At 39.9% G+C, this 20,528-nt stretch overlaps 1 protein-coding gene across 15 annotated transcripts in view; it reads left to right on the forward strand.

Moving 5' to 3' along the window:
* The window catches only part of TRPM3 (transient receptor potential cation channel subfamily M member 3), a 495,102-nt gene that overhangs the window by 271,422 nt on the left and 203,152 nt on the right, over positions 1 to 20,528 (forward strand). For 8 of the 15 annotated variants that reach the window (XM_053923764.2, XM_053923757.2, XM_053923761.2 and 5 more), the window contains exon 7: positions 16,695 to 16,769. The exons of the other annotated variants lie outside the window; for them this stretch is intronic. In XM_053923764.2, the coding sequence (XP_053779739.1) occupies positions 16,695 to 16,769 (75 nt within the window). The remainder of the gene's footprint in view (positions 1 to 16,694; positions 16,770 to 20,528) is intronic. 15 annotated transcript variants of the gene reach the window in all.

The following is a 20,528-nucleotide window of genomic DNA, read 5'->3' on the forward strand; positions in this document are numbered from 1 at the left end:
ACTGTGAAAGTAGCATTGGAAAAACAGCCATGCTCCCCAGACCACTAAGTGCCTTGCATTCAAATGTGATAGAGGTATGAAAATAATCTGCTGTCCCTCCTCACAAAAAAATTCAACCTGTTTTCACAAAGTAACATGCGAGGCTTCATGACAGGCTCAACCTTTGTGGTAATTGTATGTCCTATCAGGGACACTTGAATTCAGTTGATTGAACTTTCAAAGCCTGCATTTCCAAATTAGAAAGATTCTTGCTGGCTAGATAAGTTTTCAGAAGTTCAGTGTAATGTGATTCAACTTGTCTGAATGGCTCTTCTCTTCTCCAGTCTTTTCTTTACATCTGCCCCAGTTGCAGTGTCCCTGCTATAACCACCTTCCCCCCAGGTCGGGGGTGTTCAACCTATCAGACCTCAGGTTCTTTTCCTTACTCTCTGTTTTCTGATTTTACTTTTCAGGAACTACTGCTGTTTAGGCAGTTGGGTTTCATACCCTCATCTTTTTCACAGGGAAGTCTAGACCCATAAAGTCTGGTGTAGGCCTGAAATCAAAATTACATTAACTAGCTCTCTTCTATCTAAGAATCCTCAACTGTCTTTGGAAAGAAAAAACACAATATTATCCTGAAAAAAAATGAGAGAGTAGAAAAGACTAGAAAATCTATCCAGAGACCAGCATTGATCAAATGTAATAAAGCACTGTGAGCAAGGAGCAATAGGTTTTGTTATACTAGAACTGAATTGTGTTATAATATTTGATCGAATGAGTAAGAGTTATAGAATTAGTGTTATCTGTTTAAGTTTTATAGGGTGTAGCATTACTTTTTCACACCATCAGATTAAGAATGGGACCATACACAGGGGTGATCTGAAAGCCGAAGAGGATAGGAGCAGGATGGACAAGGAACACATTTACTCAAGTTTAATGCTCAGTAATGAGACAAAATCTGTCCAGACAAGCCACACATGTCATCCTGTCAGGCCCCAGTGGCACCTGAGACAGTTAGTAGCATTAGGGGGACAAGTAGGTGCAATTGTGTAAATTGTACATTCAGCTAAGGGGCACCAGCAGAAATTGAAAAATAGCCAGGGCTCCATTAGCCAAGCCCTGTTCCTTACGCACTGCCCAAGGAAAGGATGTTCTGTTCTTCTAATTGGCCAGCCCAAACAGGACCCCCTTGGTAATCTATCTACCTGGAAGGTGCCTTTCTCCAAAGCTCACAGAGGTGCTGCATGTGTGGATGGCCCCCCCGGGGAGGTTAAGGGAGGACCAGAGCCAAGCAATGTGGAGCTGAAGTGCAGGCCAAGGCAGATGGTCTGGACAACAGGGGTGCTGGAGGAGCCGGATCCCAGGTACTCCCTAGGGGCCATGTGTGGAGACCCTGGACCCTAGTTAGATTGTCAAGGCAGGAAGCAGCATGCAAGCATATTGACAGGTAGAGACCCAGTCAAGGGAAGCACAAACTCAGCTTACCCAGCTGAGGATGCCAGAGAAGCTGATTTAAGACTCCTGCAATGTGCCCTGGCTGGTGTAGCTCAGTGGATTGAGCACGGGCCTGCAAACCAAAGGTTGCCAGTTTGATTCCCAGTCAGGGCACATGCCTGGGTTGCAGGCCAGGTCCCCAGTAGGGGGCATGCAAGAAGCAGCCACACACTGATGTTTCTCTCCCTCTCTCCCTTACCCTCTCTCTAAAAATAAGTAAATAAATCTTAAAAAAAAAAAAAGACTCCTGCAATGTTCCAAGTCCACCCTCAGGGTTAGGCCTAGAGTCTGGGGTAGGGCTGAGCCCCCAGAATGGGTTAAGTGAGAGTAGCTGGAATGGGATGGGGTAGAGAGAGCCACATGGTCATTATAATCATAATAATTTATAAACATAAGTTTTCTTCTTGCTTTGGGGACTACATTTGAAGCTTAATAGGAAACTTATAGTCTCTCATTCAGTAAACATCATTAAATGGGAAGAGAAGGATCAAAGATGCCCAGCAAGATCCCTGAGGTCACAGGAAGTTAGAAGCATTCTGTTAGCTCCTACCGCACTTCAAGCCCTGAACTTAACAGTGGAAGGGTGACCAAATCATCCCAGTTTGCCCAGGACTTTCTCATATGCAGCAAATGAAAGTTCCATGTTCCCCGGCCCTTCTGGTTCTAGGTAAACTGAGACTGTGGGTCACCCTCCAAGTGAGGGACTCGCGAGTAAGTACATGTACTTCTCTTATTACTACATTCACCCCACAAAGCAGGGCGAGAGCAGCCAGGGGCTCACAGAAGCAATGCAGGACCTTGAGGCCTCTGCTCAGCTACAAGCCAAGTGCCCGCCGAGAAAAGCCTCCAGAACAAGTCCAAAAAGGAAAGGGGAGAGTTGACCTGGTTATAACGGGAAACAGAAAAATAAAGACTACAAACCTTTAATGCAATCTTCAGTCCATATTTTAGCGTAGTAATTCTACTTTCTAATCTGGACACGATTTTTTCTTTATATCAAATTAGCAGTAATGTGATTCTTCGTATTAATATAACATTTTATTCTAGAAGTTTATTTTAAAAACCCCTCTTGCTTTTTTCCTTTTCATCCTTTAAAGGTTTAGGAAATCTAAAATATACCAGTGGAACTCAGTTTCAGGGGGCCCCAATTCAGTCCCCTGAAAATTAGACACTCTGCCAGACTATACTATATCACTATACCACAAAAGTTCTGTCCACCACCTGTCACACTTGGGATGATCGTGGGAGATCTGAATACACACTCAGCATTTTCTTTATTAATCACCATTCCTCCTCATCACTTTAGGGGTGATCTTCATGCCATAGTAACCTTTCAGCAAGTCGATTTTCTTACATAATGATATAATCTTCTGAAGAATTGTTCTTAAATATTAAGTGAATCCTGCTCAGGAGGCCTTTAAACCCCTTTCCATCAATGTCCCAATTATTTATAATTGCATATTAGAGGCACAGTGTCTGACATTTTTCATGGCACTCTGGCCTCTATGATCTCATCTCTCCCCTCCCTCCGCGCACTCCTGCTGCCAGCAGTCTGTCCTGAATATCAGCATGGGTTGTTGAAGGGCGTTGTTTTAAAGAAGAACCCTTTCAGATGTGAGCCCTTGCCTGCGTTGGAACACTCTTCCATCTGCACTTTTCTAAACTTCAAGTTGAAAATGCAAAGCCTCAAACAATTCTGCTCATGCCTCTAGTAAACAAATATTTCTTGAACTCTCATTATGTACCAGTCATGGTTAAGGTCTAAAAAAGCAGTGGTAGCCAACTGAGCTTAAGTCAAGAGGGGCAAAGAGTTATAAGTAAGTATGTAGATAGTAAATCGATGATGTCTAGTAGTAAAAAACACTATTAAGGAAAAAAAGCAGAAAGATATATGTGTGCATACATATGAGCACATATGTGTTGGGAGGATAGTATTGATTAGGTGGTCAGGAATGGCCTCTGTGAGAGTTGATATGTAAGCAGAGACCTGAAGTCAGGGGGCCAGCTGTGGAAAGAACATTCTGTAGAGAGTGAAAGCAAGGACAAAGGCCCCTGGTGTTCAGGGAAGAGCAAGAAGACGTTTGCAAAGAGTCGGATTTTATTCTAATGGTGCTTTGATCTCGTAAGTTACAGGACCTCCCCTATGGTTCAACACATCACTCAGCTGTTGTGCACAGAGATCAGACTGTGGTGGGGGCAACAGTAAAAGCAGGGAGACATTTGAGGATGCAACTGCAATAATGGAGGTGAGAGATGACAGTGGTTTGCATTAGGAAGGGACCAATAGTGGCAGTAAAAAGTGTTTGGACTCAAATATATTTTTTTTCTTCACTGATCTTTTTTAATGTGGCAAATTATACATAACCTAAAATTTACCATTTTAACCATTTCTAAGTGTACAGTTCAGGGGCATTAAGTAAATTTCATTGTTGTGCAATTATCACTGCTCTCTGTCCCCAGAACGTTTTCATCACAATACTGGTCATAGGAAATATTTTGAAGGTAGAGCTCAAGAGGATTGCCGATGAATTGAACATTCGGGGTAAGGAATAGACACATCAAGGGTGCTGCATGGTCATCCATAGAGATGTCAGTGTATTCTTAAAATAATGATACTATTGTAGATAAGAGCTTCTAACGAGTATGTTTTTACAGAAAAGAAAAAGAAGTTGAAAACCAGTCTCAGGGGAATTGGAATAAGGTCCTTGGGAAGGAGGGAAGGGATAAGATTCCATGCACAAATGAAGAATGCGGCCTTAAATAGAACAGGGGCAATTTCATCCTGGGCAGCAGGAGGAAAGGCAAATATATGGGTGCAGATGTGGGTAGAATGGAGCATTTCCTGGTGGGAAATCAGATAGATCTCTGGGATAGTTTCTATTTCTAAAGAAAATAATGCAGGTCACGGTCTGAGAAGGTAGAAGGAAAGAGGTATAGGATATTAAGAAGAGAAAAATACTACAGTTAGTGTAGAGACTGGGAGAGTGGTTGGACTAGGGAATTGTAAGACTACCCCACAGTGACCCCTCTTGATATGTGTCGTCAAGGATTTAAAGTGGTGTGAATCACCAGGGTTGCATGTTTTCTTCCCACCCATGTGCAGCTCCAGCGGTAAAATAGGCATAAAGCTGGGCTGAGCACATTCTGGGATTTCGTCAGGCAAGTACGAAAGAGGGAGAGTAAGGCCGTACGTACTCTATATACATATATCCCAAGAGCAATACCCTAATTCCTAAATGTCCATGGATAAAAGCAATGCTGTGGCTGATATTCGTGAGAATATGTGATCATTCATCTCAAAGATCAGACTGAGTGAGGTAGAGAGATGATTAAGTGAATTATCAAAGGTGACCCAAACCTTTAGTTAGTATCGCCGAACATCACATATACTAAGCTTGAACTAAAATAAACAAAGGTTCATAATAAACAATATCTCTATTTATTTTATTGATGTGCACATATTCACACAAGTTGAATCAACTTAACATAGTGTTAAACACAAAGACTGAGTTCCAGAAATTCAGCCTTTATACATAGCCTAGTGAGAGTTTAACATCCCAAGCATACTTTCATACTTTTGGTATACATTTTTATTTTTAATAACTTCAAACAAATACGAAGTTAGAGAATATTGTAATAACCTCCTACAACTGTCAGCTGCTACATTTATCAGCCTACAGGCAGTCTTGTAGGGCAGTCTTCTATATATATTTCCTACATTCCCCTACATATACGAGGTCTGTCCAGAAGGTGTCCAGCCATGTAATATGAAAACTAGAGACACTTTCTGAAGAAGATACAAGAAACATTATACCTGGGACAATGATGCCTCAGTCCCCTTCAAAGTAGGCACCTTGGAACCTCACACAGTTCTCCCAGTCACCATCGGCTGCCGCATCATAGTTTTCTGAATCTCATTGATGTCTGAAATCTCTTCTCTTTCAAAGGTGATTTCAGTTTTGGGAAAGGCCAGAAGTCACAGGCCACCAAACCTGGGCTGTAGGGGGGCTGAGTCATCTGGGTGATTTGATGTTTCTCCAGAAAACCCTGCACAAGACGTGATGCATGAGTGGGCACGTTGTCATGATGAAGCTGCCCATCACCAGTTGCCCATAGCTGTGGCCTTCTGAATCATCTGAGTAGTTCCCATGGAGAAATGTTCAAGCTTAACACAAAATTTGATGCAGATTCGTTGCTCTATTTGCTCATTTTGAATGCAATGGCCACACAGTACACATGCTCACTCAGTGGCTTCTACTGCCCCCACTGACTAGTACAGCGCAGTTTTCATTGTTCACATGTGCACATTCCAGCCCACTCTCCTTGGCTGCCAGGTTATATCAACGTCACACGAACCATTCTCATTATAAGTCAGTGGCTGGACTTTTTCTGGACAGACCTCGTATGTATGTTTGAATAGATGTATAATACCACTATATATATATACCTACATTCTCCTCTGAATAATTTTGAAGAAAATTCAGACATTCATAAATTTTTTATTATATTTCATTATCATAAATATTTTGTCCATAAATATTTCAGTATTGAAACATTTTTTAACTTGTGTTGGCAACATACTGGGTAGATTTTAAAAAATATTTTCCTAACTCAGTGACAACATAATGGCAAATATTATCCAAGAATTCTTTAATAATTCTTTCAACAAGTAAAAATTAAGAACTACATTTTTTAATTCTAAAATTCATCTAAAATATTTGAAAATCATTTTTTCAAGTCGAAGTTCTACTGTTAGCAGGCCAAAAACCATTAAAACAAATAAATGCAGGGTCCAGCACAAATAATGCCTGTTTTTTATTACAAAATCATAAGCATGTAATTCCATAATGTAACAATATCACACTAAAGCACACCATGTGACATTTTAGGTGAAATGGTCAAATTAAAACTATAAATTATTACACCCATATTATTACCCTGCCAACCACACTCAGGTAGGCCTTACTCTTGCTAGATCCTGTATTATCCAGCAATTCTTAAAAAGGAAGATTAGAAAATCCCCAGAAATTGTGGCTTTCCTGAAAGAGTTTACAGAGGAGGATATAATATTTGGAAAAAGAGATCTTTTTATTGCCAGTGATAATAAGGTAAGAGCGGCAGGGAGACCTGAAGTTCAGATCCTCTTGGCTCTGTGACTTTGAACAAATTACTGTATTTCTCTTAGGCTTTGTTTCTGCAACTGTGAACCAGGGACAGTAACTCCTCACAGTGTTGTGATTAAATGAGTCAGTAAATGCGAGGATTCTGGCATGTGGGGGTTCAGAAAGATAGCTTGCCTTCCTGGCTTTGGTGCACTGTGGTGCCTCAGTGGGAAGCCACGTGCCATGTTTATATGGCCTGGCTGCCGTAGGTTACAACCTGAGGCCTGTACCCTTTCAGTCACAGCCCATCAGAGTCCAGGGCGTTCATCAGAATATCTCTACCACACATGGAAACTGGCTGTGGTTGTTAAGAAGCCATGAATCCTTGGGTCCAAAGGGGAAAATGAGGCTCAAAGTTATAGTCTGGAGCACATCACCCCACCTCTGTTAGCATTACCTGTTGAAGGGTAATTGATTGACAGTCTTGGTCGTTGCAGCAATAACAAGAAAACACCTTTGTTTTTTTTCTGTAGTATTGAAAATGTATTCTAAACTGTAGGTAGTCCTCCTGCCCAAGTAAACAGAGAATAATGAGAAAATTTAACCCTTCTTTAGAGGGCCAGGTTATTTCAGTGTGCTGGAGTAGTGACTATGACTATCAGTTAGGGTTGTTGGCTACTCTAATTGTTGGAGGTGTCAGAATTTGGGCTAAATGTGAATTGGCCAAGAATATATCTTGAAAGTTTAGATTTGGTCCAATATCATATTTTCTTCTTGTAATTTACCATTTTATTCACAAAGGTGATTAGAAAAAGAGGATAGACACTAGTTCTTTTGATGAAGTTTGAATAAAGTGTTACTTCTTTGTATCTGATTTTTATTTTAGTTAGGCTGAATGCAAATTTTTATTTGGATTGCATGTCCAATTATATTGTGAACATCAACTTTGGTTGTAGGGTATTTTCTTATAAGACTAGAATTTTTTTAGTTTATCATCTCCCTACCATAAAGTGGAATCTACATCAGACTAAATCCGTAGGTCTAAGGTATTATAGACACAGTCATTATAGATACGCCTATTTTGCGATATTAATTCATAGGAGTATCTGGATAGGTTTAAATTTCCTTAACCAATGCTTCTGCTTCTGTCAGGACGTACCTAAAAGAGAATTTCCTGTTTCCTCTTTCCTTTCTCCTCTGTAACAACTGACAGTTGAGTGTGGCCTTATCAGATGAAGCCACCAAGGGTACTTTTCTCTAAAGCAGCAAATTGAAATGGGCTTGGCATTGCTAAGTAAAGAACCAGCAGAAACAATTGCAAAATTCATAAAACATAGTTAAATTTGATATTTGAGGATAACACTATTTAGAGTTCTCTGGAAAACACATGTGTTTTATTATTCAGTCCCTAAGCCAACACACCTGTTCATGTATGCTTGTGTGAATACTCACACAAACTAAGAAAAGTATGATGACAATATTGTCTCTCAGCAGCACAGCCTATCATCCCTGAGAACTTATGCTTTATTATGGAGCAAATACTTCCCCTTCCCACTGACGTGTATGATAGATGAGCCCCATAAACACTCTAATGCACAGAGTGAGTCGACAGTGGTAAAGTCCAATTGGTTACAGGAGATTTTATTTTAAAAAGCTGCATCTCTGTGAGGTGACAGAACCAATTTAAAGCATCTCGTTTCAGCGAAATTTCTGTGATCAGAAAGACATACTCATGACTGCATCACTTACATCCTAGCTCCCTTACCGCCATCTTTGGGTGGTAATTCTTAAACGTGGCTACAGTAGTCCTTCACTAGAGTGACGCTGTCTCTTAGAAGGCACTTGAAAATATCAGGGGATTCGGGGTTGACACAGTTTCTGGCGCTGCTGAACGGCACAGGCGAGGAGGCGGGGAGGTTGCTATTCAGCCATGTGCAGGGTGGTTTCGCATGAGTAGCCTGGCCCAAATGCCAATCACATCCCTTAGGAAACACTGCCCTGACTATGTTTGTTACCTTGAGTTTTCTTTTTGCTATTTTTCCCTAATATTTTCAATAGCTCTCCTGATTCAGCAGAGCCACATTTCGAAGATACTCTGTCCTAGTTAAAAGACCTGTGTGAGATTCAAAATATGTAACAACCTGTGAAGACTTTGGTGTCCCAAATCCATAGCACAGGCTGGGTGGCAGCCCTCCCTATCTCTCCTTCAGATCCTCAAATCACTTGCCGTTGGATATTCTTCTTTATATCTAGCTCCGTATGCTCTGAATCTCTTCTCTCCTGGGCGAGGACCAAAATCACTGTCTATGTTAGAGCTCTCAGCATAGTCAAAAACTGGAAATGGACTCAAGTTGACCTTTGCACTATAATGGCTGTAAGGAAGCTGTTTCCCACTTGGAGAGATACACCGACCTGCTTAACAGGCAGCACTGGCTCATGAAGTCAGTCGTGAGTTTCCAGTTCAGCAGCCCCTGCTCTTAGCACCGCTGCTTAGCATGTCTCAGTCTCAGGGACTAGACATGTGATCAGGAGCAGGAGCTCCCCTGTCGGCGTGCTGGCTGCTCAGAGAAATCCGGCGGTTCGCAATCAGTAGCTGATTTGGGGGTGTAGGCAGAGGCCCAGAAATGTAGGTACTTTACCAGCAGGTCCCTGGAGAGCCTACTCACTAGAATTCATTGCCCAAGGAATATGTTTAATAAATTAAGGTTCCAGTAGATTGCAGAGTTCAAAACTGAATCCAAATAAAACTCTAATTTCTTATCTATAAATTCTTGAGAATTATTTTGTAAATAAGGGAGCAAAGCAGTAATGTAAATCTTGAGTGAATGAATAAATCATGAAATAAAACATCACAAAACAGTGCTTTTTAAAAATTCATCTCTCATTTCGGTATTTGTCCCTCATTTCCCTGGACTACAGTAGACACCTTTTATGTATGAGTGTTTTACAATTGTTAAATTATGAACTCAACTAACCCAGGAAATTTGATGTAGATTATCTAAAGAGCACCATAAATCCTTAAGAGATTTACCAACCTTTCTGACACCAAAACGACTGTTAATGTACATAGTACGAGCTCAATAAAGAGATGCTGGTTTGGCATGAAAAAGATTTAAGTGATTTGACCCAGTCATTTTATTATAAGAAATGTGTGAATTTACAGTTTTTTTTTAAGTTTCAAAACTGTTTTAGCAATAGCAGTATCATTAAAATAACATAGCATGCCAGGAGGCTATTTTAAAGGCTCAGGATCATTTATATATAAAGAAATAATATATCATAAGTATATACATATTAATTACTTTTATTCTTATGATTGTTAAGTCAGTCTCATTTCTTTGTATTTATAGCAAATACAGAGAGGCCAAGCCTGAAGTGGTCAACAGTAGCACAGGGAGGGAGGCAGATGACGAAGGGAAGATAAAAGGTGTGAGTTATGCGAGAGTTTCTTTGGGAAGCTTTCCATTTTGAGTAAGCTGGATATCCGCACAGTAAGAGTTGTCAGGGTCCCTTGCCCACTGTCAACCCTGCAGACCTAGCGTGACGCTCTTCCCTCCGAGCCGTGTATAACCCAGAACATTTTCGTTCACTAGGACACAGGTTCTGCGGCTACAGTGAAGACTTGGTATGGGTGAGCAGTAGGGGAAAAGGGGACAACAATAAAAAAAAGAATCAAAACAATGATGCCTAAATGAGATGGGAGTTTACTCCTCATGCGTGTGTTATTGGGAACGCGAGTCCAGATCGGATGTGACAGCCTCACAGTGAAGAGAACTCAGGTTTCTTCTTTGTTTTGCTCTGCCCATCTCTCTTTTCATCGTCCATGGGAGCGCACCATCACCTCTACATTCTGGCCCCAAGGAATCAGGAAGGAGCAAGGGACAACCATAACCCTTCCCTTTAAAGGCACATTAAGAAAGTCATACACACCATTTTGGCTTATATACTATGTGCCAATATTTGGTCACAGGTTCACATCTAATTAAAAAGGAGTCTAAAATGTAGTCTTTATCCTGGGTAAACATATAGCCAGCTAAAAATTCTATCATTACAAAGGAAAGGAAAAATAAATATTGGGGTGCAAGTAGCAGATTTTTGCCACACCTTTTCAGCACAGCGTTCCAGATGGCTGTTAAGAAGCAGCTGGAGTTGGCACATGAGATAAAATGTATCCGCCATTCATAAATAGGATACACCTATTTGTTCCAATGTCACTGGGGAGCCTTTTCCACAAATAGCTCCTGTAGTGTGTGCTTCCTATCTTGTTCTTTCACGCTTCATCTGTGAGTTTTTTCGTGATATGTAGTTGAAAAATCATTCACTGGCTCTGGAAATTGTAATTTCCCTGTGGAATCAGACTGAGACAAGCTATCTAAAATTATATAGATTATTTTAGAACATCCTGGTTTGGTTAACGAACTCGAGCAGATCTCCAGCCCAAGAGTACCCGCGTGTGCCAGCTATGCATAACGCATGTGCATTCCACAATGAAGCCTTTGCCATACATTTTATTGCACTTGTTTGATAACATTTAAAATCCCAAGATTTTAAAAATTAATAGAATAAGCTCTATGTTTCTGTAACATCATACTGTTAATATTTATGTTTCAAAGATAAATTCTGAAAAATACAACCTACACATGACTGCAATCTTTGCAACACATAGAGGAATGGAGATTGGTCAGCTTCTCAAATCCATCCTGAGAAGGAACGGTTATAACTGGGCTTCGGCCCCGTTGTGGGGAAAGGACAGGAGACCTGTCTTAGGGAATAAGAACAGCTCATCTTCCAGCTCTGTGGAGGAAACATTTGATGAGACCTGATAAGCAGATGAGCTTGTGAGGGATTTAAAGCCTTTTTATACCAGTTATCCAATGTGACATTTCTATGTTTTAATAATCCCTAAATGATAACTAATAATTTGGCAAGATATAGCTGAAGGACTCTTGAAACCTTCTGAATGCCAGTAAATACATAAATGAAAGTATTTGCTGACACTGACAATTATTAAGATCAACTTTTAGAGCTTCTCTCATAAATGATGAGTGGGTCACCTGTTTTAGAGACCAAGATACATGTGTCATTATTGATCCAACCTTAGTTTTTCTTTTGATTTTAGCTCATGTTATTCAATAAAACTTAAAAGGTAGAGCTTCTCAGCAGTTGGGGTTGCCCTCTATCTTGCTAAGGGAATAAAGCCTAGGATCTGTCGCCTTACAGATTTAGTGAAACTAAAGGCAAGCGCTTAGAAAATAAACCTCACCCTTCCTCTTTGGATACTCTCTATGTAGAACAGTTGTTTTTTACTTTGTTTCTGCCTTACCTAGTATATTTTCCTTCATCTTCTTATAATAGCAAACTCAGAACTATTGTGACTATTTAATTCACACAAGCTAAATTTCTATACAACACAGATTCAAAGTTTAGAAGCCACACTAGAAAACACTACAAACAAATAGCAGAGCAAAGCAAATATTTGCTATCCTGAGAAAGGGCTAATTTCCATAATTATCAAAGAGCATGTGCAAGTCCAAAGAAAACTATAAGAAAATGGGCAAAATATATCAACAGAAAGATCACAGGGAAGAAAATACAAACGCTCAGCCTCACTCAAAATTAAAGAAACAAAAATTAAGAAAAACAAAATGTTGTTTAATGTATCAGATTGGCAAAACACAAAGTTGTAAAATATCTAGTGTCAGTAAGTGTAGTGTATGGAAATCTGTCCTGGCGTATGTGAAAATATGAGCAACCGTATTTGGAAGACTGCTTAGAAATCCCTACTGTATTTTAAATGCACATACCCTTTGGCCCCATAGTTTTACTTCTAGGATTTTATACTATGCATATTATTGCAATGTATAAACTAATAAAGAAATGGAAACCCAAAGATTCACTAATAAGTGACTAATTAAAGTGACTAATTAAATGGTATGTAGACAAACAGTGAAATACTCTGAAGTCATTATGGATAATGCAATAGCTCTGTTTGGGCTCATATGGAAAGGTATTCAAGGGTAAATTTATTTTTTTCTAAAGTTAAAAAACTGTGTTTACTATCACATTTATGTTTTTTTAATTTTATGCACACGCACACAAACTAATAAAATATCTGAAAGCACACAGGTGAATAATTATTAGTTATGGCTTCTAGGGAAGGAGATTTGAGGTGGGAAGGGTAAATTGAGAATTGACATTTTTTCACTTATACCTTTTAAAAAGTTAATGTTGTTTTTTACAATGAGTAACTGTATTTTATAATAGAAAGAGAGAGGGGGAGAAAGAGGGAAGAGGAAAGGGGAGGGGAAGGGAGGGGAAGGGAGCAGAGGGAAGAAGGATGGAAGGAAAGGAATGGAGAAGGGCAGAGGGAGGAAGAAAGAAAGCCTTTGGAAGTAGTCAGCCCATCCATGTAATGTGACTCTGTTTGGCATACCTTGTTGTCTCGTGTTCACTCAGCCTGCTGGCAGTCCTCCACTCCTAAGACAGAAGGAAATGGTCAAGTCAGAAAACCTAAGGGGAGAGACTGGTTAAGGATACATGATAGAGAATAATCCTATCTAATCCTATAAAAAGGGTATGTATAAAAATTATGAGACCAAGGAAACAGGTTTGATGCTTAAATTTGATAATACCTAAACTGAAAGTAAAATTATCTTCCCTATTAGGAGTTGGTGAATGACAAAACAGCCTAAATTTATTCCCAATCCTTAGCCATAACCAGATATCCTAATATAATAGGGCTACTGCAAATTCCCTACTGTTGTATCTCTACCATGAGTACAATCTACTAGAGCTGGAATAGCCTATTTGTCCTTCGTCATGCTCCAGGGCACCCCAAGGTCCAGCTCCCTCCTCTCTGGGCCCTGCTCCCTGTGATGGAAACTGGCTCACTCAACAGCTCACTCAATAGCTGTTTCACATTGATGATTGTAATGCTCACTGTGGAAACAGTGGCTCCCACGCTAGTCTTCATTCCTCTGTACTGTTAAGGTGCTTTGTATGGAGCCAAAGTGAAGATCAGGAGTTCCTCAGCTTTTCAAAATGTGGCAAAAAACGAGGACTCAAATTACCTTTCATTTAAAATAAATAGTGGTTACTCTCTCTTTTGTATTTCCCCTTAACAGTACTTCTTTTACTCTGCCGGTGTTTGGCTTGTGTGCTTGCAATACACAAAGCGCTGTAGGGGGTGCAAGATAAATAAGGCCTAGCTTACACGTGAAGAACTTAGAGTTTTACAGACGCATTAATAACTAGTGTTTACTGAGTGCTATACTCTACACTTTACAAGAAAAAAAGTGATTTAATTTTTATAACCCTATGAAGTGGGTGGGTACGTTGTTGTTATCCCCGATGTTCAAATGGAAAACTGAGGCTCAGAGAGATCAAGGAATAGCCCCAAGGTCAGACTGCTAGCCAGTGGCAGGTCAGGAAGTGGGCCTGCATCGGTGCCTCAAGCACTGTGCTCCATCGCCTCTCAGTGCACAAAGAGCTGCGCTATAAAGCAGCAAGTGGTAAATGCCCTTCAATGATACAAAGTACAATAGGAATTCGAACAGATAATCAGGAGGTTTTCATAAGCGTACAAGGCCAAGGTATTTGAAGGAGGATTTTGATAGGTGCAACGCAGGCAATAATGACAAGTGATATAGGAGAAAACTTTCAACACCCAGAAATATAGTGAACAGCATGTGGTCTAATTAAATGTATTTTATTTTTATTAAATCATTTATCCTTCCTGAATATGCAAATTTTCAGCTGCAAACATAAACTAGCATTACATGTGAACTAGGATTAATTTTTTAGGAAATACTATCATTCAAGTTAAAAGAAAAAGTTATGTTTCATTGTTTACCTCTTATTAACTCTTCTTAAGGTGATAGGAAGGTAAATTATAGAATAATATGTACTATTATTCATATGCATGTACTATTGATATAGATATATAGCTGTGTGTGTATGTGTGTATATATATACATATACACATACATATAGATATAGATATAAATAGATATGATTGATTGGTTTAATCAGTTCACAGCCTTAACTTTTCAGATAGGAGAGTCCACTCAGAAGAGGTCAGCGGCCTGCCTGAACTTACACAGTGAATTAAGTGGCACCGCCTTTACCTGAGCTCAGAACTCCGCACTTCCAGTCTGCAGCTCTTCGCTCAGCGTGGTCACAACCTTAGTCTGGGGTGTATTTTTCTTATTTCGTTTCATTTAGCACCAGGGAAACCCAAATCAGAAAAAGGTTTTCAGGCACCTGAGCAAGGAGCAAAAGCAGGATACTTAGGGCATCAAGCTCGTTTGATGCAAAATCCTCAGCCTTTTATTCCCTCACTTCTCCCCTTGAGAGCATTTCTTCCACTATGTCCTGAAGGGTAATTAAGGAAATTTCAAGACATTTGGGGTCACAATCAACAAATACCTGATACCCAGACTCTGGTTGGTCTTCCTAACATGTCATTTTAACTTTTGTTCACCAGGGTTTGGTAACTGGGGAGATAAAGAAATAAACTGAAAATACAGCTGTGCTGTTCCCTCTGCAGGAAAAACATAGCTAAGCCAATTTTGCGTGTGGGTCCATAAGCAAATGCTCATGCCGCATTTCCAGCAGGGTTTGTGTCGGTGTCTATTGAGGCTTTGCTCACAGTATTTAGCACGTGGTCTGATGATTGTACACTGCGGCACAGCAGCCCGCAGAGACCTGTGCTCACAAGCTGAATTTCTGTTCTCAGGGACATGCTAATTAGTAACTTTCTGGAAAACATACAGTGGTGACTCTTGGCTTGTTATTTTTCAAAGTATTGAGAATCCAGAGGAACAAATCTTATATTTTATGCTTCGAGGGATATTGCTTTACACTTTCCCCAGTGAGTACATTCTTATGAAAAGGCAACTCTGCCAGGTTATGGGCAGTGAGGATTTACCGAGTTCTGTGAAAAGTGGGGTGAGACCCTACAATGCTGGTCATCAATCAGCTACCCCTGCCCAACCACCAGCTGTCAACAACTGCCAAGTCTGAGGCTGCTCTACAAGTCTGGCTTGGAAGCTAGGGCCAGAAGAGCTAACTTGAAGGTCGGCGGCCTCCACAGACATTGTTTCTAGGGAAGGAACAAGAAAAGGGCAGAGCAGAGCTACTCAAGCTCATGGGGTTCTCCTCTGAAGCCTACCTTTGAAAGTGAGGAACTGCCTGAGTCATCTAGCCAAAGGCTAGCTTGTTTCGTAAGTTAACAACTCCAGAGACATGATTTACCATTAAACTTATCATTCAGTAAGGGGTAGAAGAGCCAAATTGGTAGGAAACCTATTATAATGAAATAGCTCTGATGACTTTTTTGAAGATAAAGAGATAGAAAAATAAAAAGAAAAATGATAAAGTAAATATATATATGAAATAGGTATAATATGTATATATGACTATATCTATTTATCTCTGTAATTAGTTATTTTCTTGGCCAATCAGAGAAAGAGAAGAAAAGAAAATGTGGGAATCTCTTCAGTAAATAATATTATGTATATTGAGTGACATGTTGGCATTGGTTTCAATTTCCCTTTGAAAATAAAAGAAATTAAGTACATTAGTCTCTGAAAAAGTGCTTCTTTTAGATCAAAAGTAGCTAATCACCTGAGAATAGGACACGTATCTCCAGAAATTAGAAAGATGTTTTTGAAAGTAGGAAGGCAGCATCCAGTTCCTGTTCAGTCTTGAAAAGACAGAATTGAAAAATTCATAATTATTATTACAATTAATATTACAACTCACATTTCTTGAGACATTTACTAAGTACTAAGTAGTATTTCAGGCACTTTACATGAACTGACTTAACCCTTGATCCACCACAGCAATCCTCTAGGCTGAAACAGAATAGTGAAGGGTACTTCCTCCAGCAAAGGGCATCTTGATTTTAAGGACCTACTTACAGAATTGAGGAAGTGATGAGACATCTATAGATGGTGCAGGAGGGCTACGTGATGCTTTGCATACGTCCGAATGTGCAACTTGGGCTGCCATCACATGTATAAATTTGCATAAATTGGGTGATCAGTCTGCTTTAATAAAATGTGTATTCGACCATTGGGTTGTAGAAATTTCAAAGATTTTATTTTTTGACAGGATGCCTGCCGTTTTTCTCTCTTGATTCCCGCTTGTTTTATTCATTTTGGGGTAGTTGCCAATTAGACCAAATTGGTAAGTATAACTGATGGACAACAAATTTCCTCTTAAATCCCAACCAAGAAAAATAACCATAGAAACATTTATTTCCTTTAGAAATTCCTAACAATATTCTTCCCAATGACTGCTGTTTGTCTCTGTCTCTTCTAAGACATCCAAACACATCAGAGATTAGTTACTCCCTATTATTTATTATCCTAAAATACCATGTAAGATAGGGAGGAGGGAAATGAGCATTTATTGAGGTCCTCATATGTTCCAGGCACCATGCTTGGCATTTTTATACATGTTACCTCTTTTAATACTCACAAAAACATTCAAGGTGGGCATTATTATCTTCCTAGGCTGATGTGATTCTAAAACACTTGCTCTTTTCTCCCTACAAAAGAGTTATTTCATTCAATAAGACACTCCCCTCATATTCTGTTACTTTGGAGGATTTAGAGGGTATTATTTTATTCAATAACTACAGTCATACTTCAGTATTCATCATTTCAGAACTCTCATCAAACCCTTGCATTTTGACAAGAAAAAAGATGTTTCAGCATTTGTCGCTTGCTCGGGACTTGTTGCCCTTGCTAGAACTTGTATGAGTCAGTACACTGCCCTGCAAGAGAAAGTGTTTCATTATCCGGTACTCACGGGCTTCAGGACTCATCACAGGTTCCAGAACAAATTAACGATGAGTACTGAGATACCACTGGATTTGAACACAAACTATGCCAGACACTTTTCTGAGCATTCATTGGAATTAGTCATTGTAAGAGCTTTGGGCAGAGGATAGTGATCGGTGGACAGATGGTGGAGAATTCAAGGACACAGCATGAGAGGGAGGTAGGACGGTGTGATGGCCTGGAGGGTGGGATGGAGACAAACAGAGGAGCTCCTGTTCCTGTTCCCATGGCTACAGTCTTTCTTCATGTGACTCGTGGACTTCCCTTTGTCATCCTATGCCTGAGAATATATGAAGGAGGCTGGGAAGGCAAAGGGACGTTCAATTGTCATCACCGGCATCTTTTTGATCATTGCACCATCATCAAATGCATTGGGGTAACCATGACATGAAAATTTCCATCATTGAACCCATAACTGTTCCATGAGACAAATAAAACTCTGTAAGTTAAAGGTCACGTAGAACTTCATCCAGGGAATTCTGAAAGTAAGAAGCAGTGAATTTATATTCTCATAGACCGACAGGCCTGGGTTCAAATCACATGACTTGAAAAGTTAAACTTTCTCTGGGCAGGTAACATGTATATCAAGAACATATCATTGCCATCTGTGGGTGCTCTAACCTGTTCAGCCCAACCATTCAGACTTTCTACTGCTGGTAGAAACATAAGTAAAAGACCATCCAAAATACAAACACCAAATTCATGACCAGTGAACTTTACAGGGGATGAATTGCCATTTTTTCAGATGTTCTCAACTGAATGTGCTATTCAACGTTTTCTCTGCTTTTTAAAGAATTTTCCCTCTAAGAATAGGTTGTATGAAGAAGACAGCACAGTTTAAACATCTACTCTCTCTTCATCTTGGCTTGACACAGTTGGCCTTGTCACTGAAGTATTTGTCATACTTGTTAATGGAAAGTCTCTTTGTCAATCAAGATAACAATGAAGTCAAACAAAAACATTGGAAGAGTAGAGCAAATTTTAGTGATATCAATTTCTTAAGGTTTGCCTGTCTTGTTTATCTGACTCATTTTCCGATTCAAGCCAGGAGCCCTCTCTTTTTGCAGAAAGAGCCCTTTCCACATTAGAGTTACTTGTTCAGGCACTGGGGCAGTTCTACAAACAAATGAGTCCAAACAGAAGAAAATGCCCACTACTCTGATAAATCGTAGATGCTTTTACATGCAGGGAAGAATGCTGGGATCTCCTTGCAGATCAGAAAGATCTGAGTTGCAAATGTTTGACTGGCATTTGGTTTTAAAGCCAGTGAAGTTTCCTTTGCTGGTCAGATCTCACAGGTTTGATGATAACAAACCTTCTTGCTGGGACCCAATCTCTTCCTTGTTTCACTACCAAAAGACCTTTCATATCTTTTTATCTCTTGTTTTTCTAGCTTCTCCTCCTTCCATAATGCATGTGGACCTTATGTTCCACCCATTCCAAGCTATTTGCAGTCTCCTTTCAATGACATAGCCTGTCAAATATGCTTTTGTCCTGTCTTAACATTTGGTAAAATTCCAACCTTTCCCCTACTCTACTTATTGGCAAAACCTATACTTCAAGTCTCAACTCAAAAACCTTCTCTTGTATGAAATCTTAACATAAACCACACACACACACACACCCACGATGCTTTTAGGCTCAGTTATCCATCACATCCTCCATACCACCACCCCTTCCCCAGCACTCTATGTAAACCTCTGTCGTAGCACGGCCTCTTTCTGATGGCGTGCTTATCTGTCCACCTGCCTGCGCTGCCCCATCACCTGCAGATTGTGAGTTCCTTGTGCAGAGGCTAGTCTTACCCGTTTTTGTCATCCTGTAAGCTGAGCACAGTGCCTGGCACATGCAGATAGGTGCTCAATAAATTTTTATTGTAAACACTGATTTTGGCTTTCTGGCCTTATTTTTAGATCTGGTGCCCAGTCTGACATAAAAATGTAATAGACAAGCTTAGATATTAAATGCTAGAAAGGAAGGACTAATGATAAGACCATAATACCTAGAACGACCTGGGGAGGGTACATGAACAGGGACATGCCCAGGCAAGGGCCACCATGCTTGCTTCTGTTGTGTGCATGAAAGCATCACTCTGGGAAATGTTACTGTGTTCCTCTTCCTGTTGTTAAATCATTTCCATCTTATGAATTTAGAAAAGCTAAGAACATATTTTTTTGTAGCTGCCAATGCCATCGTGGCTTCATTACTTCCATTTATGCAGAAAAAAAGAAATACCTATGAATTTTTTCTCAATTATTTAAAGTGATAGTTGTCCATGTCTGTTTTCAGTCTAGATTAGGATCAATCCATTCCATAAAAATGCATAGCTAACTTTAGAAAGTTAGACAAAAAAACCATAAAATTAATGAGAAAACTTGTGCTGAGTACTTTTCTGCCATAATCAACAATTTTATAGTGGGCTATATTTAGAGAAGTTAAGGTATCTCATTCTCTAGGGGGAGTCTTAAAAAAAGTAAACTGAGATTTTAATTTGCTTGAGATGGTTAAGGCTGGGGAATTTAATCATAGGACCCTTCAAAGCCCCTTCGTAGGAATGAAAATATTTTGACCATCCCTTCAAAAAAAGTATTTGGAACATTTCAAGCCACTGAAACTAATGGACGTAAGAGTGAAGTATAATTCACATAGGCTTGCAAAGTGACCAGGGATAGTGCTCCCAAGATGTCACTAATAGAGTTGTCACACGTTTTAATGGAATAAAATCTTTGAACCTTGGACCCTTAGCTAAAGATTGTTAGCCCCCGAGAAAAGTGAGGATAATAAAGATGTTATGCCCTATTATTGACCAAATAAGCAAACAGCTGATTTTTTTTCTTTTTTGGCATCCATAGCTGGAACAAACAAGCACTCTTCCCCTCACTGAACAGGCTGTCCCTGTTCTGCGAGGAGGCCAGATTTCAGAAGCTGTGTGGAGTTCCACATGCCACAGCCCTGCAGGCAAACACTGACGCCCTAAATCTCTGGTGGAGAGATCAACGATTGTTGTTAGCTAATGAGCCTTGGCATCTCTGGGTCCACGTGGGGTTCTGTGGGCAATTCCTTCTAGAATGAGGCAGGGTAGAAAAAAACAGGTGCTCCT

This window comes from Desmodus rotundus, chromosome 1, assembly GCF_022682495.2.
Source record: "Desmodus rotundus isolate HL8 chromosome 1, HLdesRot8A.1, whole genome shotgun sequence".
Taxonomy (NCBI): domain Eukaryota; kingdom Metazoa; phylum Chordata; class Mammalia; order Chiroptera; family Phyllostomidae; genus Desmodus; species Desmodus rotundus.